This window comes from Heterodontus francisci, chromosome 4 (assembly GCF_036365525.1).
Source record: "Heterodontus francisci isolate sHetFra1 chromosome 4, sHetFra1.hap1, whole genome shotgun sequence".
Lineage (NCBI taxonomy): Eukaryota > Metazoa > Chordata > Chondrichthyes > Heterodontiformes > Heterodontidae > Heterodontus > Heterodontus francisci.
This window is the reverse complement of record NC_090374.1, coordinates 7576755-7600840: the sequence shown is the minus strand read 5'-3', so window position 1 is coordinate 7600840 and position 24086 is coordinate 7576755. Positions and strand designations below refer to the sequence as shown.

Below are 24086 nucleotides of genomic sequence, written 5' to 3'. Positions count from 1 at the left end.
TAAGGGAAGATCTTGTTTGACCAACTTGATCGAATTTTTTGAAGAAGTAACAAGGAAGATAGATGAGGGTAGTGCAGTTGATGTGGTCTACATGGATTTTAGCAAGGATTTTCACAAGGTCCCACATGACAGACTGGTTAAAAAAATAAAATCCCATGGGATCCAGGGAAATGCAGCAAGGTGGATACAAAATTGGCTCAGTGGCAGAAAACAAAGGGTAATTGTTGACGGATATTTTTGTGACTGGAGGGCTGTTTCCACTGACATTCTGTAGGGCTCAGTACTGGGTCCCTTGCTTTTTATGGTATATATTAACGATTTGGACGTAAATGTAGGGGCCATGATCAAGAAGTTTGCGGACGACACAAAGATTGGCCGTGTGGTAGATCGCGAGGAGGATAGCTGTAGGCTACAGGCTGCTATTGATGGTCTGATCAGATGGGCAGAAAAGTGACAAATGGAATTCAACTTGAAGTGTGAGGTGATGCATTAGGAAAGGTCAAACAAGGCAAAGGAATACACAATTAATGGGAAAATACTGAAGTGTAGAGGTAGTGAGGGACCTTGGAGTGAATGTCCACAGATCCTTGAAGGTAGCAGGTCAGGTCGATAAGGTGGTTAAGAAGGCATATGGAATCCTTTCTTTTATTATCCGAGGTATAGAATATAAGAGCAGGGAGGTTATGCTGGAACTGTAGTGCAGTTCTGGTCACCTCATTACAGAAAGGATGTAATTGCAGTAGAGAGGGTACAGAGGAGATTTACGAGGATGTTGCCAAGACTGGAAAAATCCAGCTATGAGGAATTAGAATTAGAATTAGAATTAGAACATTACAGCGCAGTACAGGCCCTTCGGCCCTCGATGTTGCGCCGACCTGTGAAACCATCTGACCTACACTATTCCATTTTCATCCATATGTCTATCCAATGACCACTTAAATGCCCTTAAAGTTGGCGAGTCTACTACTGTTGCAGGCAGGGCGTTCCACGCCCCTACTACGCTGAGTAAAGAAACTACCTCTCACATCTGTCCTATATCCATCACCCCTCAACTTAAAGCTATGTCCCCTCGTGTTTGCCATCACCATCGGAGGAAAAAGACTCATTATCCACCCTATCTAACCCTCTGATTATCATATATGTCTCTATTAAGTCACCTCTCCTCCTCCTTCTCTCCAACGAAAACAACCTCAAGTCCCTCAGCCTTTCCTCGTAAGACCTTCCCTCCATACCAGGCAACATCCTAGTAAATCTCCTCTGCACCCTTTCCATAGCTTCCACATCCTTCCTATAATGCGGTGACCAGAACTGCACGCAATACTCCAGAAGATTGGATAGGCTGGGGTTGTTCTCCTTGTAACAGAGAAGGCTGAGGGGAGAACTGATTGAAATGTACAAAATTGTGAGGGGCCTGGGTAGAGTGGAGGTGAAGGGTCTTTTCACCTTAGCAGAGAGGTCAGTGACGAGGGGGCATAGATTTCAAGTGATTGGGAGAAAAATTAAAGGGGAGATGAGGAAAAACTTTTTCACCCAGAGGGTTGTGGAGGGGGCCTCTGGAACTCACTGCCTGAAAGGGTAGTTGAGGCAGAGACCCTCAACTCATTCAAAAGGAGTCTGGATATGCATCTTAAGTGCCGTAGGCTGCAGGACTACGGACCAAATGCTGGAAGGTGGGATTAGAATAGGTGGATCGTTTTTCAGCCAGCACAGCAGAGTATTACTTAAACAGAGAACGACTGCAGAATTCCGAGGTGCAGAGGGATCTAGGTGTTCTCATGCATGAGTCACAAAAAGTTAGTTTGCAGGTACAGTAAGTAATAAAGAAGGCTAATGGAATGCTATCCTTTATTACGAGAGGAATTGAAAATAAAAGTACGGATGTTATGCTTCAGTTACACAGGGCATTGGTGAGAACACATCTCGAATACTGTGTGCAGTTTTGGTCTCCTTATTTAAGGAAGGATGTGAATGCGTTGGAGGCGGTTCAGAGGAGGTTTACTAGATTGATACCTAGAATGAGCGAGATGTCTTATGAGGAAAGGTTGGACAGACTGGGCTTGTTTTCACTGGAGCTTAGAAGAATGAGGGGAGACTTGATTGAAGTTTATAAGATCCTGAACAGTCTTGACAAGGTGGATGTGGAAAGGATGTTTCCTCTTGTGGGTGAGTCCAGAACTAGGAGGCACTGTTTTAAAATTAGGGGTCACCCTTTTAGGACAGAGATGAGAAGAAATTTTTTCTCTCAGAGGGTGGTGCGACTTTGGAACTCTCTGCCTTAGAAGGTGGTGGAGGCGGGGACATTAAATAATTTTAAGGTGGAAGTAGATAGATTCTTGTTTGGCAAGGGAATCAAAGGTTATCGAAGATAGATGGGAGTCTGGAATTTGAAACGCAAACATATCAGCCATGATTTTATTGAATGGCAGAGCAGGCTCAAGGGGCTGAATGCTAACTTCTGCTGCTCATTCATATGTTCGTAAGTAACACTCTGGGCCTCGCTGCATCATTGGACACCCCAGGTATCACAACACTCCTGGCCTCACTGTGTCATTGGGTACTGTTGGACTCTAGTAAACCAAATCCTAGTTTCATTTTTTTCTTCCTCCTCTTGACAGTGAAACCTGATCCACCGATTGCACTGAACTGGACGCTGCTAAATATCAGCCAATCAGGACTGCTCGCTGATATCCAGGTGTTATGGGAGGCACCACCTACTGCTGATATCAAGAATGGCTGGATATCTCTCAAATATGAGATCCAGTATAAAGCCAGCGAGAGTAACCACTGGGACTCGGTATGTTCAAATGAGTTCAGGAATTATAATTTTTCTTTGAACCTCAGTGAAATTTCACTCTCTTTGTAAATCTGAATGAGTTGTGTGATAAATGCATAGTAAGGAGCACTGGCAGTTGATGTATTTTGGATGAAAAATACGTAACATTTTTGTTGCGGGGCAGATGGTATTGTTTGCCCATAGCAATGGAGCTTCCCAGCTATAATGGAAAGAGATCTTTCAAATTGGCTGGTTTAGTTAATGAGAGTCCAGCGTTCAAATGCAGCCCTGATTGACAGAATGAACAGTTTTCCTCATTTCATGCTGAACGTGTCAGCTTGGCTCATTTGGTAGTACAATCCCTTTGGAGTGACAGGCCGTGGCTTCAAACCCTATTTCAGGAATAAGTTTAGAATTTATGCTGACACTTCAGTGCTGAAGAAGTGCTGTCTTTTGGATGAAAAGTCAAATCAAGACTCCATCTAGAATCAAGACTCCACTGGAACAAATGTGGATGTAAAAGTTTCCATGGCACTACTGACCGTATGCAGCCAACACAATGTCTAACGTTAGATGTGATTTCACAATTGAACAGCAATTACTGAACAATCCCAACTGTGCTAAGAATTACGCTAACAACCAGCTTAAGATTACCAGTCGGGGTTGCAATGTGGTTCACTTAGACTTGCTAGAAGCTACATATATTCACACGCAGGGACCTGTCCTCTTCAGGCAAAATGCATGTCTAGGTGTTGCGCCTTTTTTGAATTAAACAGAAGCATGGGGGACAGTAGTCCCTTGGTGCATTCTCCATGGCAATGGCTTGACCAATCAGAGTCGACTTGCTAACCAATCAGCACCCCTTTTCTCATGCAGTATAAATTGTTGCTTCCTTTGAAATTTGGCATTCTTGCATCTGTCCTGATGAGTGCAAGACAAAAAGCTTTGATAGCATGTTTTCTTTTCAGCAGTACTCCAGTCTGTACTACCAAGATGACTATTTCAAGTAGATCAGGGAATTCTCTTGGTGCCTCAACCAGCATCATCAATCCAGCACCATCAATCCAGATTCACCAGTCATTCAGTTAATTGCTGTCAGTGGGATCTTGCTTTGTGCCGAATTGTTGATGAGTTTGTTTACATAATGTCATTGGCAATGCTTCAAAAGTAATTAATTGGTTGAGAAGAGGTTGGGAGATCCTGGGCGTGTGAAAAAGATTATGTGAATGAAAGTTTATTCCAAATGATTCAAATTGCAATGTGTTTTGGTCATTTCCACTCAGTTCCCAGCAGGTGCATTCTTAGCCAATTCCAGACTAATTGGTACCAAATTAACACTTTCACTTGGAAGTCTTTATGTGGATGGTATGAAATGGAAAGCTTGCTCTGGTGTAGCAGCAGGTGGTTTACGTTTCTGATTAACAGACATACTCTGTATCTAACCCTTTCTGTGTTTTGTTTTTTTTTCTAGCTGACCCTGTTTTTTTTTGTTGTTTGTTCCTTTTGTTTTGTCGAGAGGGCCTTCATTCCCCAGGCCCCCCTTATACACCTTTTAAAATTAACTTTGTTAAAACAGATAAATAAAACAAAAACTCAAATTAAAATGCCATTCTCGGCATCGATGATGCACTCCAGCCCCTGCGGTGCTCACCGGTCAAGCGTATCGGCGGACACTGCATGCTCCTTCTCCAGGGACATCCGGGTACGAACATAACCACAGAAGAGGGGCAGGCAATCAGGGAGGACGGACCCCCCGACAGCCTGCAGCCTGGACCTGTGAATTGCCACCTTGGCCAGGCCCAGGAGCAGACCGACGAGGAAATCCTCCTCCCGGCCCACACCCTTCCGCACCGGGTGCCCAAAGATCAGGAGCGTGGGACTGAAGTGCAGCCAAAACGTGAGGAGCAGCCCCTTTAAATATGCAAACAGAGGCTGCAACCTCGCACACTGCATATATACGTGGAACACAGACTTGTCCAGGCCGCAGAAATTAAAGGCGGCCTGGGAGTCCGTGAACCTGCTTAAAAGTCTGTGGCACAGGACTGCCCTGTGCAGCACCCTCCATCCCAGGTCCTCGATGTGAAGAGGAAGGACTCCCGTGTAGAGAGACCTCCACCGGGGTTTCCGCTCGCCACCAGATGGCAACACGGACCGCCAGGGCATGTCTGGCCGGCTGACAAGGGCAAGGAACTGGAGAGTGTGCAGGAGCAGCCCGTACAGAAAACCCCTCCACTCGGACTGGAATGGCACAGAGGGCATTTCTGAGAGGTGGCTCAGGTTGTGCGGGACCAGCTCCCGAGGAAGGTTTCGGGGCTTGGGTCTGATGAGCAATTCCGGGGTTGTCCACACTTCCGAGCCCCCTCATCACCCGCAGTGAGGGGCGTCCCAGGGGCTTCGACTACTCCTCCACCCGTCAGTCCGTCCCCGGAGTCAGCTGCCCGGACAGCTGAGGCGCTCTCCTTCGCCGGCGGGGGAGCGCCCTGACTGGAGGCGACCATGTTCCAGACTCGGAATAGATCCCGGTAAAAGACAGGCAACTCCCTCAGAGAGGCACAGCTAACGTTCTCCGTCAGGAGCTGCATGTCGTCTTGAAGGCAGTGACCTCAGTGGAAAAAATATGTCGCCAGCACACACCATCTGGGAGGACGTACAGGTATCTCTGCAGGGTCTGAAGACGGAGAGTCGCAGCCTGGGTGCGGACACACACCAGCGACTGGCCGCCCTCCTCAATCGAGGGACCTTGGCCATTGCCTTAACGCAAGCCTCAATAGTCATAGTTGGGTGGGTGTAACTCTTCACCTCATGCTTTGTTGTCAAGATTTTAAATGGTGACGGGACAACAGGAGCGGCTGCAGCAGCTACTGCAGCATAGCAAGGCCCCACCACCGGAGAGGACTGAGAAGCCATGGGGTAGAAGTGTTACATGCACTGTTTGTTGAGAGAGCAAAAAAAAGTAAATACAATAATAAATTGATAATGCAAACACTTAAAGGATTATTACAAAGGGGAAGAGGCTGAGGGAGAGGAAGGCCAGGAGGAATCAGTCTTTGTTGGGATTTACAAAAAGAAAGAAGTCTTTTAGCTGGTCTTCTGGTTGGGAGGGTGGGGCGATGTCTTCACCTGGGTCAGCTGTAAGCTGCCCAGGCGCACGCCTCTTTCGATGTTGAGATAAAAAGTCTCTTCACATGGGCAGCTCCAGTTGTCCCAGGCTCAGTAGTTGGGGTGGGGAGGGAGCTCCCTATCCAAAGATGTTAAACACAGGAGCTCCCTATTGAACAATACAGCCCCACCCAAGGTCTTCAGGTCTCTTCCTCCCCCACCCCCAACAATCAATGAAAAAGACTTCAATATGAAACAAGCTCACAGAAGAGCCTCCAGTTCTCGGCCTTCCTTCCTTTATTGTCAATGTGGAAAAACCTTTCTTTCAATCTCAGTCTCTCCTTCTTGCAACGGTCACACAGCCTGCAGCACACAGCCACAGTCAGCTGATCCTCGTTAACCACTCAGCACCTCCAATCAGGCATCAGCGTACCCCGTGCTGTACCAGTCCTGGGAGTGTTTGATGGGGACAGTGTAGAGGGAGCTTTACTCTGTATCTAACCCATGCTATACCTGTCCTGGAAGTGTTTGATGGGACAGTGTAGAGGGAGCTTTACACTGTATCTAACCCATGCTGTACCTGTCCTGGAAGTGTTTGATGGGATGGGGTAGAGGGAGCTTTACTCTGTATCTAACCCATGCTGTACCTGTCCTGGAAGTGTTTGATGGGACAGGGTAGTGGGAGCTTTGCTCTGGAAAGTACACTCGCCTCCATACCAGAGCAGATGTCCGCGCTCTTCTCCCTGCAAGATGCCACTTGATCTTTTTGATTTATTGTTTAATCATCCTTAACCGAATTTCTTTTTCTTCACATGTCAGATTGAGGCTTTTTCAACCTCCCATCCAATTTATGCACTTGGTACTGGCAAAGAATATGAGATCAGGCTTCGATGTAAACAGATCGCCAATGGGGATTTTAGTGAATTCAGTGACCCAGTGTATGTTTTCATTCCTGCTCCACGATTGGCAGAAGGTAAGAAGAACAAGGTCTGAGCAATTGCACATTCTCTCAAACAGCCAGTGCTGAACAATTTGTAATTAATGTTTTTGTTAAATTGCAACTAAACTGAATCAACCTGTGAGCAAATTAAATCTTCAAAGTGTATTTGGCTGCAGTGTGGGGACAACGTTTGGGAAGATTAATCCTGAGCCCCACGGAGCAGGAGGTCAATCACTTTACTCTGTTCCTGATCTGCTTTGCCTGGAAGGTACATGCTGGGCAGAAACTGCAGAATCTTTCTGTAAAGGGAACGTAACAACCAGTACAGGAGTCTCCTTAGGCCATGGGGACATATTTCCAGATTAAAGCAACTTGAAACAGGCCAATAGCTTACCCATTTTCTGAGGGCCGAAGAACGTGGCCCAGGTGTGATCTAGTGCTCGGCCTATATATTGGACCTGTGTTCCAGAAGAGAAAATTGAAGGTGCATCTCATTTATTAGAGGCTGAAAACTCTCTTCTGTTAAAAACATGTGAACTCTCTGGCTGCAGTGATAGGGCGGATTTAATGGGTCCCCCCAGGAGATGGACTAGGAGGTGGGGGGACCCACAGAATTGTAATAGGAGGCGGGGGGCTGAGGGCCCGTCGCATTGCTATTAAATGGTGGGGGGGGGGGGTGGGTAGGGGAAGGGGGGGGAGGGAATAGGCTGATGACCACCTTCCCACTCAGAGGCCAATTGAGGCCCTTAAGAGGCTTATTAACATCCACTTAAGGGTTTTTCCTGCTGCCACGGGAATTAAGCTAGCAGTGGGGGGGGGGGGGGCGGGGGGGGGGGGAAAGTAAAACAAGGCGACCTCTCTGCAAGCTTGGGTGGTGAGGGGGGGCCTCGTCCGTAGGAAATTTGTGGCCCACAGAGGGCCACCAGCAGAAAACACCCCACCTCCCTGAACAGCCCTCCCCCTGCACTCATCACCCACCCTCCCTCCCTGCCCCCCATCACCGTGGCCTGCCAGACTGCAGCCGTTGACTCCGCCTCACGTACCTTGGGTCCAGTTTTGGGCCTGGTTCCAAGGCCTGTGCATTCCACCACTCCTGGTAGCACTGCTGATACTACTGAGCTGCCGGCCCTCTGATTGGCTGGCAGCTCCTGGAAGCGGGATCCCCGTCTTTAAAGGGATGGAGATCCCGGCGCCAGGCTGTTAATTAAACAGAGCCGGTGGGGATGGGCAGACTCCGAGTGGCTGAGGCGAGATTCCCACTGCTTTTTTTGGTCGAAGGCCAAGAGCCCACCGGCAACACTAAATCCAGCCCACAGAGTGACTAGCAGGATTTATTAGCTCTGTTCATCGTAGCTTGATGGCCCCGGAAAATTACAGCATTAGAAACAGATGAAGAAAAAATGACATTGGCCTGACTGGTGGAACACAGCATTGCTGAGCTTTTGATCAATGACGCCTTTCTGTGTAGAGTTCTGGCATCTCACTTTGTTATCCTGATCCCTCCTCTTACATTCCCAGTCTTTCTATATCACGACAAGAGGGGAGCCAGGCAGGACCCAGCAGATAGAGAGGAAACAGCAGCAGAGCAATCCTCATCTTTCTTGTGCCTCTCACTGGCTGATTCAGTCAGTTGGCAAACAGTTACAGCTGCCTGCCTGTTCTCTCCTAGTAATAGTGGTGTTATGATAGCTTTTTTCCAATCCCCGGGCATTATTCCTGTTTCTAATTATTCCCTAAAGATAATGACAAGGATGGAACAGATATTGCCACTGTCAGTTTTCTTTATTTTTATTTCGGGTTTCCAGTATTTACAGTTTCTATTAATGCAACACCTTATATTTATAAGTGTGGCAGCATTCTATGTAAATTATCTCATTCAGGAGTTCAACTGATGTCATAAACAAGAATGAAACTCAACCAGTCTTCCATCTGATGAGAAGATTTTGTAATAATCATACGGAGAGCAGTATTTCCTTGCACAGCCTTGTGCCAGTGCTATTGGGAAGGGATTAAACTAACTTTGCAGGGGTGTGGGACCCAGGAGATAATACAAGAGAGGAACACCAAGGTGCACAGAGAATTGGAAGAGACAGATAGCACTTGAATAGGAAATAGCAAACTATTAGGGGGGTCAGAGTGAGTGTGTTAGGCAGTACTAGAGAAGGGAGTAGATCCGTATTAGATGGGAGTAGACTGAGAGGTAGTACGAGGAATGCAAAGACCGGATTACAGTGCATCTGTGTAAATGCACAAAGTGTAATGAATAAGATTGTTGAGCTACAAGCACAAATATCAGTATGAGAATATGATGTGGTGGCAATAATGGAAACGTGTCTTAACAATGACGAAAATCAAACCAAAATACTGCAGATGATGGAAATCTGAAATAGAAACACGAAATGCTGGAAATACTCAGCAGGTTTGGCAGCATCTCAGCAGATGGTGCCAGACCCGCTGAGTATTTGCAGCATTTCTTGTTTTTATTTTATATTAAAAATGGCGAAGACTGGTCGCTTAATATACAAGGATATAAAGTGTTCAGAAAAGATAGAGAAGGAAAAAAGGGAGGTGGGGTGGCAGTACTGATTAGGGAAGACATTGCAGTTCTGGAAAGGAAGGATGTCCTTGATGGGGCAAGGACAGAATCCATTTGGTTAGAGTTGAGGAGAAAAAAGGGTATGATCACAGTACTGGGGATATTCTATAGACCTCCAAATAATGAGAGAGAGAGAGGAGCAAATCTGCAGGGAAACCACAGAGATGTGCAAGAACTATAGCGTGCTGATGTTGGGGTGTTTTAATTATCCAAATATCAACTGGGATAATTCCAGAATAAAGGGTAAGGAAGGGGAGGAATTTCTGAAATGTGTTCAGGGAACTTCCTTGATCAGCTACTAAGTATCATCACCTCATTCCATGACAATATGAAAGGCACAATTCAACATGGTGGCTCCTCATCAGAGCCCTTTCCTATCCTGAGTGGTGTGAAACAGGGCTGTGTTCTCGCACCCACACTTTTTGGGATTTTCTTCTCCCTGCTGCTTTCACATGCGTTCAAATCCTCTGAAGAAGGAATTTTCCTCCACACAAGATCAGGGGGCAGGTTGTTCAACCTTGCCCGTCTAAGAGCGAAGTCCAAAGTACGGAAAGTCCTCATCAGAGAACTCCTCTTTGCTGACGATGCTGCTTTAACATCTCACACTGAAGAATGCCTGCAGAGTCTCATCGACAGGTTTGCGTCTGCCTGCAATGAATTTGGCCTAACCATCAGCCTCAAGAAAACGAACATCATGGGGCAGGATGTCAGAAATGCTCCATCCATCAATATTGGCGACCACGCTCTGGAAGTGGTTCAAGAGTTCACCTACCTAGGCTCAACTATCACCAGTAACCTGTCTCTAGATGCAGAAATCAACAAGCGCATGGGTAAGGCTTCCACTGCTATGTCCAGACTGGCCAAGAGAGTGTGGGAAAATGGCGCACTGACACGGAACACAAAAGTCCGAGTGTATCAGGCCTGTGTCCTCAGTACCTTGCTCTACGGCAGCGAGGCCTGGACAACGTATGCCAGCCAAGAGCGTCGTCTCGGTATTCACCGAGGAGAGGGACATGACGGATGTTGAGGTTAGGAACAGATGTTTGATTACTCTAGGTCAAGTCGGCATAAGGAGGGAGGAAGTGTTGGGTATTCTAAAGGGCATTAAGGTGGACAAGTCCCCAGGTCCGGATGGGATCTATCCCAGGTTACTGAGGGAAGCGAGAGAGGAAATAGCTGGGGCCTTAACAGATATCTTTGCAGCATCCTTAAACACGGGTGAGGTCCCGGAGGACTGGAGAATTGCTAATGTTGTTCCCTTGTTTAAGAAGGGTAGCAGGGATAATCCAGGTAATTATAGACCGGTGAGCCTGACGTCAGTGGTAGGGAAGCTGCTGGAGAAGATACTGAGGGATAGGATCTATTCCCATTTGGAAGAAAATGGGCTTATCAGTGATAGGCAACATGGTTTTGTGCAGGGAAGGTCATGTCTTACCAACTTAATAGAATTCTTTGAGGAAGTGACAAAGTTGATTGATGAGGGAAGGGCTGTCGATGTCATATACATGGACTTCAGTAAGGCGTTTGATAAGGTTCCCCATGGCAGGCTGATGGAGAAAGTGAAGGCGCTTGGGGTCCAAGGTGTACTAGCTAGATGGATAAAGAACTGGCTGGGCAACAGGAGACAGAGAGTAGCAGTAGAAGGGAGTTTCTCAAAATGGAGACGTGTGACCAGTGGTGTTCCACAGGGATCCGTGCTGGGACCACTGTTGTTTGTGATATACATTAATGATTTGGAGGAAAGTATAGGTGGACTGATTAGCAAATTTGCAGACGACACTAAGATTGGTGGAGTAGCAGATAGTGAAGGGGACTGTCAGAGAATACAGCAGAATATAGATAGATTGGAGAGTTGGGCAGAGAAATGGCAGATGGAGTTCAATCAGGGCAAATGCGAGGTGATGCATTTTGGAAGATCCAATTCAAGAGTGAACTATACAGTAAATGGAAAAGTCCTGGGGAAAATTGATGTCCAGAGAGATTTGGGTGTTCAGGTCCACTGTTCCCTGAAGGTGGCAACGCAGGTAAATAGAGTGGTCAAGAAGGCATACGGCATGCTTTCCTTCATCGGACGGGGCATTGAGTACAAGAGTTGGCAGGTCATGTTACAGTTGTATAGGACTTTGGTTCGGCCACATTTGGAATACTGCGTACAGTTCTGGTCGCCACATTATCAAAAGGATGTGGATGCTTTGGAGAGGGTGCAGAGGAGGTTCACCAGGATGTTGCCTGGTATGGTGGGCGCTAGCTATGAAGACAGGTTGAGCAGATTAGGATTATTTTCATTAGAAAGACGGAGGTTGAGGGGGGACCTGATTGAGGTGTACAAAATCATGAGAGGTATAGACAGGGTGGATAGCAAGAGGCTTTTTCCCAGAGTGGGGGTTTCAATTACTAGAGGACACGAGTTCAAAGTGAAAGGGGAAAAGTTTAGGGGGGATATGCGTGGAAAGTTCTTTACGCAGAGGGTGGTGGGCACCTGGAACGCATTGCCAGCGGAGGTGGTAGATGCGGGCACGATGGAGTCTTTTAAGATGTATCTAGACAGATACATGAATGGGCAGGAAGAAAAGAGATACAGAACCTTAGAAAATAGGCGACATGTTTAGAGAGAGGATCTGGATCGGCGCAGGCTTGGAGGGCCGAAGGGCCTGTTCCTGTGCTGTAATTATCTTTGTTCTTTGTTCTTTGTTCTTTGTCTCAATTCATTCCATCTTCGCTGCCTTCGGAGAATACTTGGCATCAGGTGGCAGGACTATATCTCCAACACAGAAGTCCTTGAAGCGGCCAACACCCCCAGCTTATACACACTACTGAGTCAGCAGCGCTTGAGATGGCTTGGCCATGTGAGCCGCATGGAAGATGGCAGGATCCCCAAAGACACATTGTACAGCCACTGGTATCAGACCCACCGGCCATCCATGTCTCCGTTATAAAGACGTCTGCAAACGTGACATGAAATCGTGTGACATTGATCACAAGTCGTGGGAGTCAGTTGCCAGCATTCGCCAGAGCTGGCGGGCAGCCATAAAGACAGGGCTAAATTGTGGCGAGTCGAAGAGACTTAGTAGTTGGCAGGAAAAAAGACAGAGGCGCAAGGGGAGAGCCAACTGTGCAACAGCCCCAACAAACAAATTTCTCTGCAGCACCTGTGGAAGAGCCTGTCACTCCAGAATTGGCCTTTATAGCCACTCCAGGCGCTGCTTCACAAACCACTGACCACCTCCAGGCGCGTATCCATTGTCTCTCGAGATAAGGAGGCCCAAAAGAAAGAAACAAAAGAATGTTCTCAGCCCAACTAGAAAGGATCTGGTGCTGGGAAATGAGGTGGGCCAAGTGGACCAAGTGTCTGTGGGGGGGCACTTGAGTAAGAGTGATCATCGTATCATAGGGTTTAGACTCATGATGCAGAAATGCGAGAAACAAAATAAGGTAGAGCGGCTAGATTGGAAGAGGGCTAATTTCAATAGAAGGGATCTAGCCAGGGTAGAATAGAACCAAGGACTGGCATGAAGTCCTGTATCAGAACAATAGCTTATCTTTAAGGAAGAGATGCTTCAGGTACAGGATAGGAACATTCCAGCGAGGTTAAAAGGTGGGGGTACCAAGAACAGGGCTCCTGAGATGACGACGGAGATAGAGATTATGGTGAAACAAAAAAAAAAGAGGGTGTATGTCAGATGAACTCATCAAGTGAGAACCAGACCAAATACAATAAGTTGAGAGGGGAGGTGAAGGGGAAAATAAGACTGACAGAGAGAGAATATGAGAATAGAATGGCAGTTAACATAAAAGGGAACTCAAAGATCTTCTACCAGCATGTAAATAGTAAGTGGGTAGTAAGAGAAGGAGTGGGGCCTGTTAGGGACAGAGAGGGTAAGCCCTTCCTAACAGCACTGTGGATGTACCTACACCCCAAGGACTGCAGCAGTTCAAGAAGGCAGCTCACCACCACCTTCTCAAGGGCAATTAGGGATGGGCAATAAATGCTGGCCTAGCCAGTGACGCCCACATCCCAGGAACAAATAAAAAAAAAATGCTTAGAGGCATAGGGCAAGGCTGGAATACTTAATGAGTACTTTGTATTGGTGTTTACTAAGGAAGAGGAATGTGACAAAATATCAGTAGAAGTGGAGAGGTTAGAGGCAATGAGTAGGATAAAAATTGAGAGGCGGGAAGTACCATAAAGGTTGGCTATGCTTAGGATAGACAAGTCACCTGATCTGGATGGCTAGCATCCCAGGTTGCTAAAGGAAGCGGGGATGGAGATAGCGGAAGGGATTGGCATAATCTTCCAATCTTCCCTGGATACAGGAGAGTGACAAATGTGATACCCTTATTCAAGAAAGGGTATATGGACAGTCCTAGCAACCTCCAGTTTAACGTCAGTGGTGGATAAGGTTTCAGAAACAATAATCAGGGAAAAAAATCAACACACAGTTGGAGAGGTTCAAGTTAATTCAGGAGAGCCAACATGGATTTGTAAAAGGCAGATCATGCTTGACTAATCTAATTGAATTTTTTGATGAAGTAATAGAGAAAATTGATGAAGGGAATACAGTGGATTGCGTCAGAGTCAGAGACCGGAGTTAGACAGAGAGAGAGAGAGAGAGAGGAACACAGCAGGAGTGGAGGTTTAAAAGCCGCGCCAAAAGCCCAGAGTTGGAGACCGGAGACAGAGCGAGAGAGAGAGAGGAGCAGGGGAAAAATTGAAAAGTGCCATCAGAGTGATATCATAACCAACATAGAGAGCAGGGAAGAAGCTACCTTTTTGGTGTGTAAGTGATTAAAGTCCATTCTAATCCTAACGTTTAAAATAATTAAGGAACTAGTGGTAAGCTTAATAAAACAAATTAAAAAAAGGAAAATAAAATAAATAATTGAATAAAATAATTAAGTGGTTAATTAAAACACATTAAGGATGGCTGGACAGGTGATGTGTCACAGCTGCAGCATGTGGGAGCTCCTGGATGCCAGTGTGATCCAGGGCACGTCTGCAGTAAGTGTTTGCGATTCAAAGAGCTTCAGCTCAGAGTCATTGAACTGGAGTCCGATCTGCAGACACTGCGACACATCAGGGAGGCGGAAAGTTACCTGGACATTTTGTACCAGGAAGTGGTCACACCTCTTAGGATAGGGTCTTCTGCTTTGGTCAGTGGTCAGGGAGAGGAGAGTGTGGTTGCAGCTAGGTCAGGTAAGGGGACCCATAGAGCAGGAGTGCAGGAGTTTCAGCCTTTGTGATTGTCCAACAGGTTTGAGGTTCTTTCAGCTTGTTTGGATGAGAGTGAGGGCTGCAAGGTGGGTGAGCAACATGACCATGGTACAAGAAGCCATTCAAGTGGAGGGAGAAAAAAGGAGTGTATTGGTAGTAAGGGGCAGTGTAGTTAGGGGGATCGACACTGTCCTCTGCAGCAAAGAGTGAGAGTCCAGATGACTGAGTTGCCTGCCCGGTGCCAGGATTCGGGAATTCTGCTCAGGGCTGGAGAGGAACTTACAGTGGGAGGGGGAGGATCCAGTTGTCGTGATCCATGTAGGTACCAACGACATAGGCAGGACAAGGAAAGAGGCTCTGCATAGTCAGTATGAGGAACTAGGCACCAAATTAAGGAGCAGAACCTTAAAGGTAATAATCTCTGGATTTTTACCTGAGCCACGTTCAAATTGGCATAAGGCAAATAAGATTGGAGAAATTAATGCGTGGCTCAAAGTCTGGTGTGGTAGAAGTGAGTTCTGGTTCGTGGGGCACTGGCACCAGTACTGGGGAAAGTGGCTGTACCATTCGGACTGTCTACACCTGAACCGTGCTGGAGCCGGTGTTGTAGTGAGCTGCATAACTAAGGAATTAGAGAGGGTTTTAAACTGAATAGTGGGGGCAAGGGGGATCAAATTTGGGAAGATACAGTAAATCAAGAAGTAGAGACAAGGCAAGAGAGAAAGGTATTAATATGGGAAATGATAAACAGACTGTGACAGAAAGGGACAGAGCATACAAATCTAAGAGTAAATCAACAGATAAGGCTGGAGGTTACAAAAATAATAAAAGGACACAACGAAAGGCTCTGTATCTGAATGCATGTAGCATTTGAAACAAAACAGAGAAACTGAGAACACAAATAGAAATAAGTAACTACGATCTGATAACCATTACAGAGACATTGCTGCAGGACGACATAGATTGGGACCCGAATATTGAAGGGTACGTGGCATTTAGGAAGGACAGGAAGCTAGGAAAAGGTGTGTGTTGGGGGGGGGGGGGAGGTGGTGGATGGGGTTAGCTCAGTTGATTAATGATGGTATTAGCGCAATAGAGAGGGATGACCTAAGTTCAGGAGACCGGGACATAGAAGCAGTTTGGGTAGAGATGAGAAATCATAAAGGCAAGAAGTCACTTGTGGGAGCAGTATACAGGCCCCCTAACATTAACCACACTGTAGAACGGGGTATAAGCAAGAAATAATGACAGCTTGTCAGAAAGGTACAGCGATAAGTATGGGGTATTTTAACCTACATATAGACTGGAAAAATCAGATGGACAGAGGTAGCCTGGATGAGGAGTACATAGAATGTTTTTGGGATAATTTCTTTGAACAATATGTTCTGGAGCCAACCAGAGAGCAGGCTATACTAGACCTGGTATTGTGCAACGAGATAGGATTAATTAATGATCTCATAGTTAAGGCGCCTCTAGGTAGCAGCAATCATAATATGATTGAATTTTATATTCAGTTTGAGGGAGAGAAGTGTGGGTCCAAGACTGATATTTTAAACTTAAATAAGGGCATGAAAGCAGAGCTAGATAAAGTGAACCTGCAAATCTGGTTAAGGAATAGGTTAATAGAGATGCAGTGGCAGACATTTAAGGGGATAGTGCAGAATACACATAATAGAAACATTTCAATGAGAAAGAAAAATTCCAAAGGTGGGACCGGCCATCCGTGGTTAACTAAAACAGTTAAAGATAGTATCAAACTTGAAGAAAAAACCTATAATTGTGCAAAGATGGGGGGCAGGTCAGAAGATTGGACAGAATATAAAAAACAGCAAAGAATGACTAAAAGATTGACCAGGTGGATAAAGTTAAAGTATGAGAGAAAGCTATCTAGAAATATAAAGACAGGTAGTAAGAGTTTCTATAGATATTTTAAAAAGAGTGAATCAAGTGAGTGTTGGTCCAATAGAAAGTGAGTCTGGGGTATTAATAATGGTTAACAAGGAGATGGCAGATGAATTGAACAGATATTTTGCATTGGTCTTCACTATTGAGGATACAAGTAATATCCCAGTATTAGCTGTAAGTCAGGAAATGGAAGGGAGGGAGGAACTCAAGAAAATTACCAGGGAAGTGGTACTGAACAAATTGTTGGAGCTGCAGGCTGGCAAGTCCCCGGGTCCTGATGGAGTTCATCTTAGGGTGTTAAAAGAAGTGGCTAGTGAGATAGTTGATGCGTTCGATTTAATTTTCCAAAATTCCCTCGATTCGGGGAAGGTTCCGTTAGATTGGAAAATAGCCAATGTAACTCCTTTATTCAAAAAGGGAGGGAGACAGAAAGCAGGAAACTACAGACCAGTTATCTTAACATCTATCGTAGGGAAAATGTTAGAAGTTATTATTAAAGATGTCATAGCAGGGCACTTAGAAAAATTCAAGGTAATCAGGCACAGTCAACATGGTTTTGTGAAAGGGAAATCATGTTTAACCAATTTATTGGAGTTCTTCCAGGGAGTTACATGTGCTGTGGATAGAGGGGAACTGGTGGATGTATTGTACTTGGATTTCCAGAAGGCATTTGATAAGGTGCCACATCAAAGGTTACTGCAGAAAATAAAAGCTCATGGTGTAGGGGGTAACATATTGGCATGGATAGAAGATTGGCTAGCTAACAGGAAACAGAGAGTAGGCATAAATGGGTAATTTTCTGGTTGGCAAGATGTAACGAGTGGTTTGCCACAGGGATCTGTGCTGGGGCCTCAACTTATTACAATTTATATAAATGACTTGGATGAAGGGACTGAAGGTATGGTGGCTAAATTTGCTAATGACACAAAGATAGGTAGGAAAGTAACTTGTGACAAGGACATAAGGGGGCTACAAAGGGATATAGATAGGTTAAGTGACTGGGCAAAGACCTGGCAAATGGAGTATAATGTGGGAAGGTGTGAAATTGTCCATTTTGGCAGGAAGAATAAATAAGAAGCATATTATCTAAATGGTGAGAGATTTCGGAGCTCTGAGATGTAGAGGGATCTGGGTGTCCTAGTGCATGAATTCAAAAGGTTGGTATGCAGGTACAGCACGTCATTAGGAAAACGAATAGAATGTTATCGTTTATCGTGAGGGGAATTGAATACAAAAGTAGGGAGGTTATGCTTCAGCAATACAGGGTATTGGTGAGACCACATCTGGAGTACTGTGTACAGTACCGGTCTCCTTATTTAAGGAAGTATATAAATGTGTTGGAGGAAGTACAGAGAAGGTTTACTAGACTAATACCTGGAATGGGCGGGCTGTCTTATGAGGAAAGGTTGGACAGGCTGGGCTTGTGTCCGCTGGAATTTAGAAGAGTAAGAGGCAACTTGATTGAAACATATAAGATCCTGAGCGGTCTTGACAGGGTGGATGTGGAAAGGATGTTTCCCCTTGTGGGAGAATCTAGAAATAGGGGTCACTATTTAAAAATAAGGGGTCACCCATTTAAGATAGAGATGAGGAGAATTCTTTCTTCAGAGGGTTGTGAATCTTTGGAATTCTCTTCCTTAAAAGATGGTGGAAGTCTTTGAATATTTTTAAGGCAGAGGTAGATAGATTCTTGATGAGCAAGGGGGTGGAAGGTTATCGGGGGAACGGGAATGTGGAGTAATCAGTTCAGCCATGATCTTATTGAATGGTGGAGCAGGCTCAAAGGGCCGAGTAGCCTACTCCTGCTCCGAATTCGTATGTTCGTATTTTAGGAAAGCATTTGATAAGGTATCACATAAAAGGCTAGTTAACAAAATTGAGGCGGATGGAATAGGAGGGTCAGTATCCAATTGGATTAAAAAAATGGCTTAAGAACAGAAAACAGAGAGTCACAGTAAATGGTTGTTTTTCAGACTGGAGGATGGGAGACAGTTGTGTTCCCCAAGGGTCAGTGCTGGGACCACTGCATTTTTTTGCTATATATAAATGACTTGGATTTTGGAATATAGAGTAGAATCTCAAAATTTACTGATAACACCAAACTTGGAGGTGTGACAAACAGTGAGGATGATACAAACCACCTGCAACAGAACATAGATAGAGTAGCAGAATGAGCAGAGAGGTGGCAGATGGAATTTAATGCTGACAGGTGGGAGATGATGCATTTTGGTAGAAGGAATAGGGAGAGGCAATATATACTTAACGGCACAGTTCTAAAGAGTGTGCAGGAACAGAGGGACCTGGGGGTGCATGTGCATTGATCTTTGAAGGAAACAGGACATATTGAGAGAGTGGTTGGGCTTCATAAATAGAGGCATTAAGTATAAAAGCAGGCAAGCTTTGCTGAACCTTTATAAATCTCTCGTTGAGCCCAACTGGAGTATTGCATCCAGTTCTGGTCACCACACTTCAGGAAGGATGTGACGTCCTTGAGTGGGTGCAGAAGAGATTTACCAGAATGGGTCCAAGGATGGAGGATTTTAGGTGCAAGGTTCACAGAATCACAGAATTGTTACAGCGCAGCATCCCCACCGTGTCCACACTGGCTCTCTGACAGAGCAATTCCTTCAGATCCATTCCCCCGCCTTCTCCCCGTAACCCTGCACATTCTTCCTTTTCATATAACTGTCTAATTCCCTTTTGAATGCTTCAATTGAACCTGCCTCCACCACGTTCTCAGGCAGTGCATTCCAGACCTTAACCACTCGCTGTGTGAAAATGTTTTTCCTCATGTCAGGTTTGCTTCTCTTACCAAATACTTTAAATCTGTGCCCTCTCGTTCTCAATCCTTTCACCAGTGGGAACAGTTTCTCTCTATCTACTCTGTCCAGACCCCTCATGATTTTGAATACCTCTATCAAATCACCTCTCAGCCTTCTCTTCTCCAAGCAAAACAGTCCTAACTTCTCCAATCTATCTTAGATCAGACCAGAAAGGATAGGGTTGTTTTCCTTAGAGCAGAGAAGGCTGAGGGGGGACATGATTGAGGTGTACAAAATTATGAGGGGCATTGATAGGTTAGATAGGAAGAAACTTTTTCCCTTAGCAGAGGGGTCAATAACCAGGGAGCATAGATTTAAGGTAAAGGGCAGGAGGTTTAGAGGGGATTTGAGGAGGGTGGTTGGAATCTGGAACACACTGCCTGAAGGGGTGGTAGAGGCAGGAACCCTCACAACATTTAAGAAGTATTTAGATGAGCATTTGAAACGCCATACCAATCAAGGCTACGGGCCAAGTGCTGGAAAATGGGATTAGAATAGTTAGGTGCTTGATGGCCAGCACAGACACGATGGGCCGAAGGGCCTGTTTCTGTGCTGTATAACTATGACTCTATGACTATCTTCATAACTGAAGTTCCTCATCCTGGAACCATTCTCGTGAATCTTTTTTGTACTCTCTCCAATGCCGTCACATCTTCCCTAAAGTGTGGCACCCAGAACTGGACATAATATTCCAGCTGAGGCTGAACTAGTGTCTTATACAAGTTCAACATAACTTCCTTGCTCTTGTACTCTATGCCTCTATTAATAAAGCCCAGGATACTGTATGCTTTATTAACCACTCTCTCAACCTGTCCTGCCACCTTCAATGACTTATGCACATATACACCCAGGTCCCTCTGCTCCTGCACCCCCTTTAGAATTGTACCCTTTATTATATATTGTTTCTTCATGTTCTTCCTACCAAAACGAATCGCTTCACATTTCTCCGCATTGAACTTCATCTGCCAGCTATCTGCCCATTCCACCATTTCTTTTGCCATTCTACACTATCCTCCTCACAGTTCACAATGCTCCCAAGTTTCATATCATCTGCAAACTTTGAAATTGTGCCCTGTACACTTAGGTCTAGGTTTTTTATATAAATCAGAAAGAGTAAGGGTCCCAACACTGACCCCTGGGAACTCCACTACAAACCTTCCTCCAACCCAAAAAACATCCATTAACTCAGCCAAATTATTTTTTCTAGAAGTTTTCCCAGCACCGAAGTTAAACTGACTGGCCTGTAGTTGCTGGGCTTATCATTACACCCTTTTTGAACAAGGGTGTAACGTTTGCAATTCTCCAGTCCTCTGGCACCACCCTTGAGTCTAAGGAAGACTGAAAAATTATGGCCAATGCCTCCGTGATTTTCACTCTCACTTCCCTTGGAATCCTTGGATGCATCTCATCCAGTCCTGGTGCTTTTGTCCACTTTAAGTACAGACAGCCTATCTAATACATCCTCCTTATCAATTTTAAACCCCTCTAGTGTCTGAATTACCTCCTCTTTCACCATTACCTGGGTTGCATCTTCTTCCTTGGTAAAGACAGATGCAAAGTATTCATTTAATACCTCACCTGTGCCCTCTGCCTCCATGTGGAAATCCCCTTTATGGTCCCTAATCGGCACCACTCCTCCTTTTATCACCCTTTTACTATTTATATGTCGACAGAAAACTTTGGGATTTTCTTTAATACTCGCTGCCAGTCTCTTTTCATGCACTCTCTTTGCTTCTCTTATTTGCTTTTTCACCTCCCCTCTGGATCTTCTATATTCAGCCTGGTTCTCGATAGTATTTACTATTTGGCACCTGTCATAAGCACACTTTTTCTTCTTTATCTTAATCTCTATCTCTTTTGTCATCCAGGGAGCTCTGGATTTGTTTACCCTATCTTTCCCCTTCGAGGGAACATACCTTGACTGTATCCAAACTATCTCTTCTTTGAAGGTAGCCCATTGTTCAACTACTTTTTTTCCTGCCAACCTTTGACTCTAATTTATTCGCCCCAGTTCCATTCTTACGCCATTGAAGTTGGCTTTCCCCCAGTTAATTATTCTTACTCTGGATTGTTCTTTGTCCTTTTCTATAGTCAGCCTAAACCTTATGATACAATGATCACTGTCCCCGAAATGCTCTCCTACTGATACTTGATCCACTTGGCCCAGCTCATTCCCAAGATCCAGGTCTAGCAGTGCCTCCTTTCTCATTGAACTGAAAACATACTGCTGTAGAAAATTTTTCTGAACACACTCTCGGAACTCTTGCTCCGACTGCCCTTTACACTACTATTTCAGTCTATGTTTGGATAATTAAACCCCATTATAACTACCCTATAATTTTTGCCCCTCTCTGTAATTTCCTTGCAAATTTGTTCCTCCGTGTCCTTCTCACTAGCTGGTGGCCTATAGACAACAACGAGCAATGTAACTGCACCTTTTTTGTTCCTTAGTTCTAGCCAAATTGATCTGTCCTCGACCCCTCTGGGACATCCATTTTCTCCAGCACTGCAATGCTCTCCTTAATCAATACCACCACCCTTCCCCATTTCTTTCCTTTCCTATCTTGCCCTTCTTTGAGCTAGGTCTCCGTTATAGCCACAACATGGCAATCTCTGCCTGTACCTCACCAATCTTACTAACCACACTCCGTGCATTCACATACATGCACATTAACCCTGATTCAGACTTTATTACTTTCTCCCTTAATCTGCCCCCACCTAATAACTTACTATTCTCTACTCTAGTGCTATCCATCTCTTCCAGTATTCTGTGAACCTTGGTATTCCTCTCTGATAGTTCCTCCTGGTTCCCACACCCCTGCCAAGATAGTTTAGAAATATGAGGAAGTATTTTTTTACGCAGCGGGTGATAATGATCTGGAACTCGCGCCCACAAGGGCAGTGGACACGGAGACAATCAATGACTTCAAGAGGAAGTTGGATGGCCACCTGAGAGAAATAGACTTGCAGGGCTACGGGGTTCGAGCCAGGGAGTAGGACTGACAGCATAGCTCCATGGAGAGTTGGCATGGGCTCGATGGGCTGAAGGGCCTCCTTCTGTGCTGTAAATGACTCTATGACTGTATGAGTGTTAGATGTAATCTGTTGTCCGTCAGTGGAAGATGTTTTTGACCCAGTCTCAGTTAATGGCTGACATCGTTAGGCAGGAATCTACAGAACATCATTTTCATTGAAAGACTAAATAAAAGATGCAATTAGAATCTTAGAAATTTTACAGCATGGAAGGATTCTGTCCACATATGCCAACAAGGAGCCATCCGGCCTAATCCCACTTTCCAGCTCCTGATCTGTAGCCATGTAGGCTGCGGCACTTCAAGTGCATATCCAATTACTTTTTAAATAAAATGAGGGTTTCTGCCTCTATCACCCTTTTCAGGCAGTGAGTTCCAGATCCCCAGCACCTTCTGGGTGTTAAAATTTCCTCTCGAATCTCCTCTAAGCCTCCTACCTCTTACTGTAAATCTGTGCCTCCTGGTTATGGACCCCTCAACCAAGGGGAATAGGGCTTTGCTATCCACTCTATCTAGACTCATCAATTTTATGCACTTCAGTTAGATCTCCCCTCAGCCTCCTCTGCTCCAAAGAAAACAACCACAGTCTGTCCAATCTTTCCTCATAACTAAAATTCTCCAGTCCAGGCAACATCCTCATAAATCTCCTCTGTACCCTCTCGAGTGCAATCACATCTTTCCTATAGTGCAGTGACCAGAACTGCTCACAGTACTCAGCTGTGGCTTAACCAGATTTTTGTACAGTTCCAGAATAACCTCCCTATTCTTATGCCTCAGCTAATAAAGGAAGTATCCCGTATGCCTTCTTGACCAACTCATCTACCTGTCTTGCCACCTTCAGGAAGCTGTGAACATGCACTCCAAGGTCCCTCTGTTCCTCTACACTTCCCTCACCTTGTTAGCCTTACTCAAATGCATTACCCTCACAATTCTCCAGATTGAATTCCATTTGCCACTGTTCTGCCCACCTGACCAGTCCATTGATATCTTCCTGCAGTCTGCAGCTTTCTTCTTCATTATCAACCACAAGGCCAATTTTTGTATCATCTGCAAACTTCTTAACCATATCTGCTATATTCAAATCCAAATCATTGATATATACCACAAAAAGCAAGGGTCCCAGTACTGAGCCCTGTGGAACCCCACTGGAAACATCCCTCCAGTCACTAAAACGCCCAACCATTTCCCTTTGCTTCCTGTCACTGAGCCAGTTTTGGATCCAACTTGCCACAGGCTTTTACTTTTGTGACCAGTCTGCCATGTGGGGCCTTATCAAAAGCCTTGCTAAAATCCATGACTACATGAAATACACTACCTTCATTAATCCTCCTTGTTACCTCCTCAAAAATTTAAAACCTATTATTCAAACATGACCTTCCCTTAACAAATTAGTGCTGACTATCTTTGATTAATCTGCACCGAGAGAAGTGTACAAGATTATGACAGTTTTAGATAATGTGGACAAAGTAAAGTGGTTCTCATTAACTAACCACACAAAGACCAGGGGACACAGATTGAAGGTTCTGGGCAGGAGATGTAGGGAAATGTGAGGAAGAACTTTTTTACACAGCGAGTGGTAATGACCTGGAACTCGCTGCCCAGGAGGGAGGTGGAAGCAGAGATGATGAATGATTTCAAAAGGAAATTGGATGGGCACTTGAGCAAAGTAAACTTGCAGTGCCTGGATGTAGCAGGATGCAGAGCTTT

The 24086-nt window shown here is 45.2% G+C and overlaps 1 protein-coding gene across 3 annotated transcripts in view; it reads left to right on the top strand.

Annotated features, from left to right (window-relative positions):
• LOC137368877 (growth hormone receptor-like) overlaps positions 1-24086 on the top strand; it is a 255252-nt gene that overhangs the window by 217978 nt on the left and 13188 nt on the right. For all 3 annotated transcript variants that reach the window (XM_068029108.1, XM_068029109.1, XM_068029107.1), the window contains 2 exons: positions 2616-2794; positions 6692-6845. In XM_068029108.1, coding sequence (XP_067885209.1) covers positions 2616-2794; positions 6692-6845 — 333 coding nt within the window. The remainder of the gene's footprint in view (positions 1-2615; positions 2795-6691; positions 6846-24086) is intronic.